This window comes from Anopheles nili, chromosome 2 (genome assembly GCF_943737925.1).
Source record: "Anopheles nili chromosome 2, idAnoNiliSN_F5_01, whole genome shotgun sequence".
Lineage (NCBI taxonomy): Eukaryota > Metazoa > Arthropoda > Insecta > Diptera > Culicidae > Anopheles > Anopheles nili.
Window position 1 is genome coordinate 47,684,734 of NC_071291.1, and position 15,127 is coordinate 47,699,860.

Here is a 15,127-nt window from a genome sequence, read left to right on the forward strand (position 1 = left end):
AATGAAAATACATCCTTCCTAATACCATCAACGAGCTCTATATAGAATCTAAGAATCCTGTTATTCTAGGCATATCTTCATAGAAAATAAGATCATCACGCAAAAACGCTGCGTAGCTGCTGTTTCTTCACTTCTTGCGAACCGTCTTTAGTACAATCTCGTGCTATAAACATTTATTTACATAATGATTCGCGTTGAATGCTTGCCTTACAAAACTAAATCACTGTTTCATCCGAATTTGTATCCGTGATGGAGTCGTTGGTCAGAATAATTCGAGCAAAACGGCAAATTTCAAGTGTTTATTCATGTATACTACAAACAAACACTTAAAATCCGCATGCTTTGACCTGACCGACGCCAATGGCTCTTAAAATCTGTAAAAAATCAGTTGATTACAGAAATCCTGATTCACGTACTCGCATAATATCCTAATCTTGCTTTTCACCTGCTCACTTCCATACACATATTTTCACTCTCTCTCGCTCTTTTTTACTCACTCACTTGCTTATTCTGGCACTTCCCACATGACACTCGCGTTTCGATTCAATTTTCGCTGCAGATAACGAAAAATAACTTGCTCAAACTATCGACGTTTGAGGAATCCACCACACATGAAACAAATTGATCCACATCACTTATCAGCAAAGTAATTCCGTTAATGAGCAGTTTTTTGTATTGTCCTAAACCCTACAGTGATATCCTTAACGACAGCGAATGCGGAGCTTGTGATTGCGGAATAAACCATCGTGGCAATTGCAAGCTGTAGTTTTGTTACCACTTTGTTTTGTTGCGATACGCGGTGGATATATGGGGCTATATTTCCTTTAGCACCGTGTACACACTAAGATTTCAATCCCCTAGCGCTCATGCCCTACTGTGCATAATTTCGCACATTGGGATTGGTTTTTATTTATCCGTAACGGTGGATGTTAAATTATCCTCTTTCGTTGCATCCAAACACTCAAAGTGCAATTTCAACAAACAAAAAAAAACTACAGTCAATAGTAGCAATAGCGTCGTTTCAGGCAGAAGTCTTAAATTTGGTAGGAAAGTCGCTGGTGAAAGCTTATGGGGGAGCCAATGGCACTACTACAGTGCAGTTAGATCGTAATCATTTTTTATATTAACGGAATGTTGTGGGAGACTGTTCATGTTAGTATTGTTGTTGTTGTTATTGTTATTATTATTGCTAGAGGATTGATTGCTCATAAGAGGCTGATGCTGCTGCTGCTGCTGCGGGTGATGATGGTGTTGTTGATGCGGTTGAAGTTGCTGGTGTTGCGAGAGATGTTCATGGCCGTGTGTGCTATTACCAGAGCCGTTGGTCCCACTCGTTCCGTTTGCTAACGGCAGCATACCATTGACATCGGCAGACGAAATGTATTGCGACGAACCATTGTTCCCGCTCGACATTGCACCGTGCACATCCGTTATACTCTCTAAGCTGTCGGTTCGCAGACACTTTGGGTAAAAAGAGCATGATTCGGAAAACACTTTATGAGAAACGGAAGATTGGAGCTTTCTTTATATAAAAACAAATTGCTCTGCCACAATGCAACTTATTTGCAAACATTGCGATTGAAGATGATGCAGTTCTACTACATGTACAGGCTGATTAACACACGCACAGATATCAATAAACCTGTCAATGTTTAATTGAGTTGACACTTACTTCATTTTGAATATTTTGCTGTTGCTGTTGCTGTTTTGATTTTCCGTTCATTGCTGAGCCGTTTGCTTTGCGGCCTTTCTTACCACTGCTGGTACCACCGGCTTGGCCTGTGGAAGCATTTCCACCGGTTGCTTTGCTTTGATCGCCGTTTTTCTTACGTACGTTCTTAGTATTAGGTAGCTTATTGTCTTTCTTCCATTTCATGCGTCTGTTTTGGAACCAAATTTTGATCTGCCGCTCGGAAAGCACTAGCGTATGTGCAATTTCTATTCGCCGCCGACGCGTAAGGTAGCGATTGTAGTGAAATTCCTTCTCCAGTTCCAATATTTGGTGGCGTGTATAGGCGGTTCGCTGTCGCTTTGGTTCCATGCCGGGTTGAAATGATCCGTTTGCTAAAGAATGTGGGATGGTTGAAGGCATTAATTACAAAGTAAACCATTAATGATGAGAATTTTTCCTACATTGATACATAAATAACAAAAAAATAAAACTTTTCAATGGTGCAATAGCAAGGAGTTGAATTCGAAAAAGACCTTACATAACGAAAGAAGAATGTGATGGATTAAATTTATGTGTGATGGATTTAAAGTTTACGTGACATTCCATTAGTACCATTTTGGATAAAAGACATTTGATTTTTGTTCATGTACACTACAGCTTTTTTGTCGATTTTGAATCGACGCAGATCGTTTGTCGTATTGATCTTTACACAGCTCACCGAAAACAGAGAGTGTGTGCGCACGCGCGCGTGTGTGTGTGTGTGTGTCATAAGCAAAATAGTGTGCAAAGAAGCTTCTTTTGCCCGGGTTCTAAATGATGGCAAAGAAAAGGGCTAGAAAAGAGGGCACACTTGCTTTCCATACATCCACCAATGGTTTATCCTCGTCGAAAGCCTGCAAGGCACGTCACTCCGTCTGTCTATTCATGTTGCCATTGAATGACATACAAAGCCTTCTTGATTGACGTGAAAAGTATCTGACATTCCCCATCGTCGAACTTGCTATGCCGCCCGCACACCCAGCGGCCTCGTCACTCTCGCCGAAGAAACTTCACTGACATCACCGACTACATCGCGATGCAAATGCCAAATGAACCGCTGCAATGATGGAACCCCCATTGGAGGTAATCTATCTGTTGCCAGGAAGGAAATACTGGGAGCTGATGCTGCGAGTCGATGGGTAGGAAGGCGCCTTATTACCTTTATAAGTAAAACTCAATAAGTTCCATGCCTGTTCGCTTGGTATAGCCTGTGATCAGAAACCAGCATAAAGTGTGTGTTTTGTGCTCTGTTCTACGTAAAGTGCTTCGGGAATGGCGTACGTTGAACGGAAAAACGAAACTTCGTTAACTGCCATAATCACGACCAGTGGTCTTCCAAACATTTCCATGGGTCAATCTTGAAGCTTGCTCATTTTTACTCTAAACACCCGTACCCTTCACGTGTTTTTTCACGACAGTCGAAAAGTATTCCAATGGTAGCCAGGTAACAGCGAATCGTTTCGAACGCTCCATGCTCCAAAGCAATGGGAAGGATGCAGGCTTTACTTGAATTTGTTCCAGTCGCTGTCGCTAAACAGCATGCGGTTGGTTTGGCTGATACATTATAAATTACATTTTCCACTGTGCGCATCCAGCGTAACGCGGCTTTCGGATCCGTGCCTCATCGCACGGCATAGCCTCACATACACTGTTATTTGAAGAAATAATAATTAATCATTAACACGCCGGGGCGCTTGCTTTGTGACGATTTTTCTTTATCTTGATTCTTTTTCTCGCAGCGCAGTCGAACGTCGACGGCGTAGATGGGGAGTTAGGTTGTTTTTTAGAAGAACAAAAAATAAACGGTGGTTTTCTAATTTTGTTTTATTTTTCCTACGCAGCGCAACACTAAAGTTGCAGTATTGATACGATCATGGCAAAGCCAATTTTGATCTTCGAACGCCCATGGCTGTAATTAATGTGCCTAGATTCATGAAATTATGCTAGCAGCCATTATTTCCTACTACAGCACCATTTAGAGTCAATGCTGGCTGACGCAGGAACAGGGGTAGAGTCCAAGAAACGACAAAATAGCCCACGATCGCTAACGGAAACATTAACATAACCATGGCGAGCTCTTGCTCCTGACGGCTAAAGGGTCCCTGGGTGGAATGGTTGACGTTTGATAGGAAGGTTGTGTTTCGTGCTTTTTTACTGTCGAGCACTATTGGGTCGACCGCCTGTAGATGACGCCCCCGTAGCAAACGGAGCAATGAGTCTCATGGGTGGTCATCGGCGGATGATGAAGGAAGCGATACTACCGCTGTCCGCATGGTGCTGATGAACGTTTCGCTCCGGATTGTCGAAGTGTCCAAAGGCCGCGTCAGAGTGATCATTAATCTTTTACGGTGCTGCAGCGGTCCGAAAGTAACTCCTTTTTTGCCGCCATTCCGAGAGGCCGCGAATCGGCGACACGCATTGGTACATGGGAGACGGAGCATGGGCTCGGGAAGAAAAGAACAAAGCAAGGACATTCTTTGGCGACGGTCTAGAAGCGACACGGAGGAACTGAAATAAAACAGAAGCTTCCACGTTTGCTAAGGTGTCGAACATGTTTCAGCTATGAATGTGGATATGCCTCACAAGTTGTAAGATTTAGATGAGAGGGAAAGTCATAATCCAACGCAGTTCTGCTTGGCTTGACGGTGACGATAGAAAGCAGCGCGTAGCTTGTATAGGCTCTTAGGTAGCGAAAGTACCTTGGCACAGTTATCTACATTACATCAAGGTTCGGGTCACATTGACTTGCATGATCGCAAAATCTGTGCTCGACCGGCACGTTGCATAGTATAATTATTGTTGTTATTGCTATTCTTGTGCATGTGTGATTTAGAAATAGCGCCGAAGGTCCACTGAGCGCTCCGAGCCGTCGATTGCAAGGTGAGCTGCAATATTGACGCGAGTGACTTGCAAGATTTGCTAGGCTGCATTTCGCTGCATCGGTGCAGTAACCGTTGCGACTGCATTTTATAAGCGAGTCCGTGATTCATCAGCTACGCTATTTCAGTTTAAGACATTTATATAAAAAGAGTTGATTGAATAACCAATAGCAAAAGTAAGATGCTTCAAAGTTTAGTTATAATCACATGAACATTCGCTAGAGCCATTAATCAGCTGAAAAAGAATTATCACAAACGCTAGTATACTTCCATGTACTTCTCATCATGAACTGAGACCATACCACCCGCGAAGAAATCTGCTGCAAATATCTATAGAAGTAAAGGAGAAGGTGATTCAAGTTCTTTTTCATTGAGTTGGCCACAAAAGCACCGACCAGCTACGGAACAAAAAAGCAGCACACCTAGGAGATAGAAACGACCTAATGCAGTTTGATCATGCGCGGTTGCATGATTTGCAAAAATTGACGTCATGCAACACACTCTTAGCCACGTGTTTGGAATGAACCGATTACGATTTCAGCCGGGATGGTCAATCATAGGGCCGATATTGCAAAAGTACCTCTGATCTTTGGATTAATACTTCTCTGTTCTTACAAGAATGAGTAGAGCGCAATGGTATTTACTGGCACTCGCAGCACGGATCTGCTCACACGGTATGTGAAACTAATTTGCAGTGGGCAAGATGAACAGATCATTTTAAACGTCTAACGTTTGTGGTGTATGCAGCAGTGTGAACATCTAACGCATATACACACACATCGAGATACGCAAACATGTGATTCAAGGTTAATTGCTCGCAAATCGAACTAACTTGACATGTCTGTCTCGCGGTACTGGTAGATTTCTTCGGATCTTCATTTATTCTCACATGTCGAATGCATCTGATGCAACTCCCGTCTGAAAGGAAGCCTAATGAATTGGTACGGATTGGTCAAGGCGGTCGAGAGAGAACAAAAGGTCACAAAAGCTTGTATTCTTTTGTGTTCTTAATGGTGACCCACAACTTACGATAGGGCATGATCAATAGAAAATTATTTCTCACTATGAAAAATGCAATGAATTGAAGGCAAGACATAAAAAAAATACCGACATTGTTACATAAGTAATCACTTATGGTTTTCCAATGTATAAATGAATAGCCATATATATATATATATATATATATATATATATATATATATATATATATATATATATATATATATATATATATATATATATATATATATATATATATATATATATATATATATATATATATATATATATATATATATATATATATATATATATATATATATATATATATATATATATATATATATATATATATATATATATATATATATATATATATATATATATATATATATATATATATATATATATATAGATATATATATATATATATATATATATATATATATATATATATATAATTATATATATATATATATATATATATATATATTTATACATATATATATATAAATATATATATATATGTATATATGTATATATGCATATATATATTTATATATATATATATATATATATATATATATATATATATATATATATATATATATATATATATATATATATATATATATATATATATATATATATATGTATATATATATATATATATATATATATATATATATATATATATATATATATATATATATATATCTGTATATATAAATATAAATTTATATATATACATGTATATATGTATATATATATTTATATATATATATATATATATATATATATATATATATATATATATATATATATATATATATATATATATATATATATATATATATATATATATATATATATATATATATATATATATATATATATATATATATATATATATATATATATATATATATATATATATATATATATATATATATATATATATATATATATATATATATATATATATATATATATATATATATATATATATATATATATATATATATATATATTTGTACATTTATATATATATATATATATATATATATATATATATATATATATTCATATATATATTCATATATATATATATATATATATATATATATATATATATATATATATATATATATATATGTATATATATATATGTTTACATATATATATATATATATATATATATATATATATATATATATATATTTTATGTGTGATTAGTTTGTTGTTCAATTCGGTGCCTTTTTTGTAGAATGAAAAACGAAATGTGAAAAAATTCAGTCTAACAGAAGCATTGTGGTTTGGTATAGATAATGCAATATCCCTGCTCACGATAGGTAGGATCATGATGACGAATCATTTCTCCCTTGGTGATTTTTAGTGAAAGATGGATTAAAATCCATGGATTGCACATCTTGCTGACAGCCTTAGCAAGCATAAATGAATGTTTCAATCGAACATGTTAGTACCTGGTTAATCCGTTTCATTTATTTATAAAAATCGTAGCATTCGTCACTTGCCAATAGCATAAGGTAATCATGGTGTTTTGCATGTTTGAAGTCATGTGCCTTTATTTGCAAGCACCCTAGGGACTGATTTGGTATTACATGTCGTTGGTGTGTAAAGAATAGATCTGATGTATTTTACTTCGCAAGGCCGTCGCCACTGTCGGAGCCCACCGTTGGTGTGCTAGTGTGCTATGTCATACCGCATCCCCATAACCCTACACACCTTCATGAAACGCATCATCTCACATTTGCTTAGCTGCAAACATTGCCCGTACCCATTTTCAAGTGATTCCCGTGCGCAGTGGGAGGATAGTATGTTAGGGTAATATGAAAAGCATGACTAGTCCTTGGTGCCGGTTGAATGAATGTGCCAACGGGGCAATACACAAACCCATCGTCACCAGGTGGAATGATGAGTCCAACAAACTGCGCACCCGTTCCCCCCAAACCGGGTTGGTGTAAAAGCGGCTTATAATCAACCTTGTCGTCATTCAACATTTGGGTGGGTGCTGACAGACCGACAAGCAGTCCGGTTTTGATGTATTCGTGCGTCTTGTTCCGGCTCTGCTCGGGTGTTTTCTATTCGCCTGTTTTTATTATTTTTTTTGCCCTTCGCTTCGACTTTTCGTGTACCACTGATCGACTGCTCCATGGTAGAAATAATGAATGTTTGGAATAACACAAAAATGTAATAGATCCCAAACGATCGATAACTGCACAGCTGATGGCTACTTGTTTCGATGTATTTTTTTGTTTGTCATTCGACGCTTCATTCATGGGTCTTTTTTATACCAGTCTAAAACTTGCTCCTATCATCTATTTCACTGCGTTCTCTTGGATCGTGTTGTTTTGGATACATACTGGATGCCAGTAAAGACTTGTGACCATTCTACGGAATACGGCAAACTGGAAAACGTGATCAAAGGGCAAGGACAAGAAATCGTTAGTCTTGGATCAGCAGCCGTTTGAGAGGAAGCGTGAGCGAAACACATTAGTTTCTGGTTTTTACAATCTTAATCAACAGATTAAAACCCATGGTTGAAATTCGGAACATGATAGTAAGTAGCTCATGCATGTGAACGAGGCAAGTGATCTAAAAGACTATAATTTCTGGTGTGGATGTTTTGGCTACGAGGTATTTATGTAAATTTGGAGAAAAGAGAACTCTTGAGTGATATTGGTTTTTTATATTCAAGCAAAATAATGGTTTCTAGTTAATTAGGACCGATTTATTGAGCGAGGCTCAATGTAGAGATGATTAGCATTAAACTACTTTGATAATAATTTTGTTGAGTTTTGAAATTATTGTGTATCAATAATCATTTTAACCCTCGGCATGGCAATGTTTTCAAAATTATTGTGACTAAATTAATTACAATCAAATATATTCAAATCCCAATCAAGAAGATTTATATAGGTAACGTTAAATCCACGTTAAATGAGAATTCTTATCTACTTCGAAAAGGAAAGACATAAATCATTCAAAGTAAAATGAAATAATATCTAATGGAAGATTAATCTAGTTTTATAAAATATAGTACCGTGTTTTCTAATTTAAGTCAAAAACACAGTTTACTGTCTCACGAAATGATGAAGAATATAATATTTACATTATCTGCGTAAGAAGTAAGAAAAGTTACCTTCAGGCCACAGCTGAACGTAATGAAAGCGATACAATATTGAAAAAATCAATTTGTATTCTTCAATTCGTCAGAACCTAGTCTCAAGAGCCAAACTTTTGACAGCATTTTCTCTTGTACTTTGTTACTCTTTTCTTCGAGCCGTTATACATTCCTCTGAACTTAGTTCAAGTTTGATTGAAGTTTTTCCTTCATCTGTATTCCTAGTACTAAGTGGACGATAGGAACGATGAGCTCATTAAAAGTGACTGGGGCTCGAAAAGTTTGACTGGATGATGGAGAAATGGTACACTGTTTTCTATGATGTGCCAGGAATGCTTATCGGAAATTTTTTGTGAGTGCTGAGCTATCAAACGCCTGGTGAAAAAAGCACGAAATTTTCTGTTTGCACGTCTCATTCTGACATTGATATATGATACCAGTATTCTTTCTTGGTTTAGTCTCAGTATCTTAAAACTCACACTTTTGTTTGACAATTTCCGACAGTTTTGACTGGTTTGTGTGATTTTGCACAAACAAACTTGATAATAAATGCTGTATCCATCGTTCAACTTCATTACAGTGCAGCAGATGGCGAAATAGTAACGAAAAGATTCTGCTATTAGGTAGCATTTCCACTAGGAAATTTTGCTCGATAAAATCTTGAGTCACTCTTTTCTTCCAATGGTAACGGTGGAAACGTGTTGTTCCCGGAAGCCACCCAAGTCCCCCCTCGTAATATGGTGAGGCACGACAAGGCGACGCAGAAGATAAATTAGTTGTTATCAATTATTCGGGAGTTCTTCTGCGACGTTTCCTAATTTGTAGGTGCTTCTGTTTCATGAGGCTGATGTAGAGGTTATCTGCAGGGTAAAAGAAAACTCCCGAGCTAAGGGCGTTTCTTTTACCCTTATGCATTATCCGAGTAAAAGTTTTACTTTCACTTAATCTTTGGCGTATTTAACATGGAAGCCTGCGTGGTATGGTAGGTGAAAACTGTTGATTTATCGAATTATCACTTAATCAGCTATAAAAGTAAGCACATTGTTACCAGCCTTGTTTAACACCTCGCGCAAAATGCCAACGAAGTTAATCAATATGCGGTTGTTAGAGAATAAGGTGGAACGTGGTGACATGATACTATTTCGATTATTGATGATATTTTTATCTTTGTTCGATATGGGATAAGCTATATTAGTGAAAAAATCTAGATCCTTCGTTCCTATTTCGTTCTACATCTTTGATGTTTTTTCATGCTTAGTATAGACACATTTTTTAAAATATTGTCTCTAAAACAGACTGCGTGTATTGAAAAACATACTCAGACAATATTAACGCCATTGTTAAATCTTTTGAACAGTCAAATAAATATTTAGCATTGCAGTGTAGATATTGCAGTGTACAGTATATAAATTAAACGGTCGGTGCAAATTTACTAATATTTTCGTTGATCATGGTATTTGTTGTTTTTCATTGTTTTATAAATAATAAAATTAATTGAAATTCATAATTTGCGTATATTTGACTACGTAAAAAATGTCAAAACCAAATAAATTATAAAAAAATGCAATCGAACCAAAAAAAAAATATTTGTACTAGTGCTTTCTTTGTTTTAATATTGAATACCAAAAACAGTGGTTCCCATGATCTTCTCTGTTGTTACAAAGCTTTATGTTGGGATTGTTCAAGTCCCTAATATTGTGACAGACCATATCAAATGCTTACAATCTGTTTCAATTTGAAAGACCCTTGAAACGAACAATATTCCTAATGATCCTTAAACGATCGACAGAGATCCATAATTTCCAACACGTTATTCTTTCAGGACATGTTAGAATTTCCGATGGATCGTTTTTCCCTCATATACCCTAGGGATCAATCTTACTGAAAAACTTGACAAAACACCAGAAATTGTAAATAAATTGCATTGGGATGAACTTACTGGTGAAGGCCATTCGTCACTACTGTTTGGGCAACCTGTCATCCAAAACCTGTCCCTCGAAAGCGACTAAGGCTTGTCAAATCCAAATCATCGGCTGCTTTGACTGGAAACTTTCAGCCTCACGTAACCTTGAACCGTCTTCGGTGGAGTGTTTGAGGCAAGCCAACGCACCAGAAGAGTGATAAATTGGAAGTAATTTATTTTCTTCAATCGCTCTGAGCCGTTTGAGTTTTGATGCTTGGTATCATACAACTTTTTCTTTACCACCTAGGGGTACATTTGTTAGCCCGCTTACTGAGAATTAAAAGCAGCGGTGGTTTGATCGGTTGCAATGGCTATTGATCTGCCGGCATGATAAGAGAGTAGCTAATTTATCAAATTCAAACAAAAAGCCATGGATCCTCTCACTGTGTTAAAAAGGAGTGGTGTCGATCGAATGTCACTGGCAGCATGTTAGATCATAGGTCTATTTACCAAAAGTATGGACACCGCTAGAGATTTAATAAGAAGTATACAAAAATATTTACTCACCGACTCCAGCAACATGGATTTTCTTCATCCACGGGTAAATGATGCGCTCACCATCACTCGTCGCATGCATGAGATCGTCTCCTAGATCGTTATCCGAATCCAATTCGTCCAAATCGCCGTCGTTGGAGTCTAGCTCATCCGGCGATCGATCAAGCATCATGCGTTCTTCATCCAGGAACTCGTCCTGAAAATTTGCAAAATGAATGGGGTTCGGTCAAAGGATGGTATTGGATCATTTTCATTCCACGCGTTGGCAGTGGTGAAACTTACCTGATCGGAACTTGCATCATCGCAACGCAACCTCATGCCCAGCTCTTGCAGCTGCTGGCCCGTAGGGGCCGCTTCTTCTATTCGCCTATCCAATTTCATTCCTTCGATCAAAAGATATGCAGCAAATCATACAGGAAAGTAAACGAGAAGACACAGAGAGTTATAGAAAAAAATATAGTGAGAAAGACAAAGGAATTGACAGAGTGTGAGAGAGAGAGAGAGAGAGAAAAAGTGCGAGGCAGATAGTTTGACGATAAAGAGAAGTTGGAAAATGGATAAACAAATGGGAGATTGGATAAGTGGATGGAAAAATGAATGTTACTGCAGAGTTTGTACCAGGTCGCATTAATAAAAAGATAAAAAAATACCCTGAATTGTGCGAAAGAAAATAAGCTACAAAGTACAGAAATTGTACTTAGTATAACAACTCTTGAGGGGTTGGCTTATTAGCTATATGTCATATTTAAAGAGCATGAAAGCCAGATTCACGGCATTAACTAAATAGAAATAAAACATGAAGTTGATTTTATCTTACGTTTCTGAAGTTTATTGAAATTGCTCAATGTTCAACACCGTAAATTGTTTGACCAATTTGGCCTCATTATGGTGTTATTTTACTTAGAACCGTGGAGTCTGCACCCTTTCTTTGTTTTACAACTGCTTTGTGCAACTCATTGACATATTGCGCCCAGTTAGTGTTAGATAATTTTAAGGCACTTTTTGACCATCTAATTTATACATCATACGGTGGATACAAATAAAAAAATTAACATAAACAAAGGACGATATGGAGTAGTTCAAGTAAAATTGAAGTCTATTGCTTAAGAAAAAGAGATTAAGAGAATAAAAGAAAAAAAAATAGATGCAAAGGAATTCTAAACAGGAACTGATAAATCAAGTTATTTGTATTGCTTAAAGTCCTTAAGGCAACTTGGGTTTGCCTTCAGTTGTAAAAACTACTGTTATAGTTCCTAAAGAGTTTCAATTCGAATGCATCCAATTTTCAAACTTTTTCAAAAATAACACAAAATAAATGTGTCAATAATACATTTGAGTTAGGCTTAATAATGTAGATTTGTAATCTATATCCTCGATCAAGGTTCAGCGAGACTTTATTGTTACAAAACCATTTCCATCCTTGATGTTTTTTTTTTATCAGTATAACAAATTTTATTCAGCAAAAATTCTTGTTTTTTTTTGTGGCAAATCATCAGAACCTGTCTAGCTTGATATATTTGATGATTCTTCTATCAGTATTGGCAGTATTATTTAGTGGAATATTGAACTCATATTATCATAAAAATATTGTGTTCCAAAGCTATTTTAGTTATGAATTAATATAATACAAGAAAAATAACGTGAAACAACATCCTTGAACCATTCATTACGCTGTGCTCAAAATGTTTTGCGAAATTCTCTTTGTTAAATGATAAGCTGAGCGATGCACCATAAAAATGCACTAAGTGGCAGATTTTTTATATGCTTTTTATTGCCGTATAGCATTGTATATTATTGCCATATCGCACATTTATTGCCGCACACAAAATTCTAGCTTCAAATTTCACTTACCTAGTTCCTGCAGACCAAGAGCTGTATTGCTAACTTCCGTTCCAACGCACTGTAGTGGCGCGTCCATCATAGTTGGATGGCCTTGGCTTTGAGCCGTATAGTACCCATTGTAATATCCGGAGGTCACATTTGTTGGGTAGGAATTGTGGTTAGAAATGGAGCTGTTTGTAACCGCGGTCGAAACGGTGGGTGGAAGTGTTGCTATGGATGGAACTATCGGAGTCGACGGTGCTGGCTGCATCTGCACCGGAGATGCGTATCCATTATGCGACGGGAGGTGCGCATGAGGATGGTGATGATGAGGATGATGATGGTGATGATGCGGGTGGTGATAATAATGACTCGCCATCGGTGATGAGTAGCCATTATACCCCGACGCGGACCCACTGTTTGTGTTTCCAGTGCCACTACCGGTGAGACCGGCACCACTTCCCGTACCGACGTTTCCCGTAGTAATACCAACAACTCCTGTAGTACTATTGTGATGCAGCACGTCTGACTGACCATGATGTAAGTAGTCGGGAGTTCCGGTCTGTGTGATACCGTTAACTGCACCATATCCGTTATGAAAGCTTGTGTAATCCTCGCTAGGAGGAAACTTAGGCTCAATATTAATACCCATCGATTGAATGTGATGGTGTGGATAGCCCATGAGGAATGAACTCATTTTCAAACACAACTTGGCCGAGCCTTTACTCGCCGGATGGCACACACTTTGCGCAAGGATACAACTCACCAAACGACCACTTTGCACTATGCTTCACAGATTTGAGCGTCGCTACAAAGCTCTTTTATCACTAATTTGTGCTCAAAGATATCAACATTTCATTTCTGCGTAATCTGGTGAAAATGGATTTGAACCACACTATACGCACTAGTGACCTGCAACACAGAATGCTGATAGTACACGGATGAACATTTACAGCCACTTCATGTTATGTAACAGAAACACTTTCTCGTTAACAGAAACGACTGGCATTCATGTATTGAAGACGGAATCGCACAATACTGGTTTGCAGCATCTTTCACAAAGGCCGAAGATTGAACCAAATGAAACCGGGAGAATCGATTCGAATGATGCTTAGCGAGGCTGAAAGTGTTTCGCGTATTGGCCAGAATATTAGAATATTGTGAAACTTAACGATAGCTATAGGTGTCTCGGACAGTTCAAAGATGAAACCGAAAAGTGTTCAGGGCATCTCGTCACGAAGCGAAAACCCAACCGAATCGGTAAGCTTTTTAAAGCAGACTGAGTGTGCTTAAGAAAAGAGATCGTTCGAAAAGAGGGATGGCGAAACACACACAAAGATAGAAGTGCTTTGGCTCCGCCTACCTCGCCAGGCATGCAGGGTAGCAATAATCGGCAGCAGTGCTGCCATATCGTTTGCTGGGTATTACCATTTCACATGGGAACAATATTATTTCTGTAGATTTTGTTGTTGTTTAAGCTAGTTCACGTTAAACTATTTGAGTGCTGAATAATATTTCAAACTTGCTTCCGTGTGTCTTAGCGGAATTTTTATCGAAATATTCCTGATTTTGACCAATTAAATATATTGATTAATGAATAACCGAATCTTTTTTAACATTGGCAAACACGTGTTAAAAGTCATAATTAGAAATTTGATTAGCAGATGAATTCGAATATTTTAAAATACAGCATTCCATCAAATGCGTAAGAGTGCAATTTTTTTGTCAAACAGAGGGAGACAACATAGTTATAGAGGAAGATGCCAAGAGCCAACGCCACAAATGGATGCCTTGCGATGGCGAGATTGTGATCTTCAATAGCCACACCCTCTGCCCATATTTTGCCTCATGGCTCCGAATCGTACGGCTAAATCAAGAACGAAGCAAAACAAAAAAATATTTGAAAACAATAAGCAAAATATACGACACAAATCGCTGTTTAAGAAGAGAATTGTGTACAATAAAAGAAGTGATTTCTTTTACTTCACAAAATTTAAGGCTTATTTGGAAATTATATTCATGCTAAATGGTAGAATAGCCAATATTTGCTTTAAAATTTCTAATTTCAATAATATGAAATGTTTCATTTGGATAGCTCATTTGGAAATTATATT

The 15,127-nt window shown here is 37.0% G+C and overlaps 1 protein-coding gene across 1 annotated transcript; it reads right to left on the reverse strand.

Moving 5' to 3' along the window:
- Positions 1-1,089: 1,089 nt before the first annotated feature.
- LOC128730420 (homeotic protein deformed) lies at positions 1,090-13,710 on the reverse strand. The gene is made up of 5 exons (XM_053823467.1): positions 13,044-13,710; positions 11,475-11,575; positions 11,205-11,388; positions 1,673-2,064; positions 1,090-1,461 (listed from the first exon to the last, which is right to left on the reverse strand). Exons 1-5 carry the CDS (start codon positions 13,708-13,710, stop codon positions 1,090-1,092), a joined length of 1,716 nt encoding a protein of 571 aa, XP_053679442.1.
- Positions 13,711-15,127: the final 1,417 nt, after the last annotated feature.

Bases quoted from the DNA above. Each gene is read 5' to 3' on its own strand.
- LOC128730420 (XM_053823467.1), bottom strand. From the start codon at position 13,710: ATGAGTTCATTCCTCATGGGCTATCCACACCATCACATTCAATCGATG. The intron at 11,389-11,474 runs GTAAGTTTCACC...GCAAATTTTCAG, and splicing joins ATGATGCAAGTTCCGATCAG to GACGAGTTCCTGGATGAAGA. The intron at 1,462-1,672 runs GTAAGTGTCAAC...TTTTACCCAAAG, and splicing joins AGCAAAATATTCAAAATGAA to TGTCTGCGAACCGACAGCTT.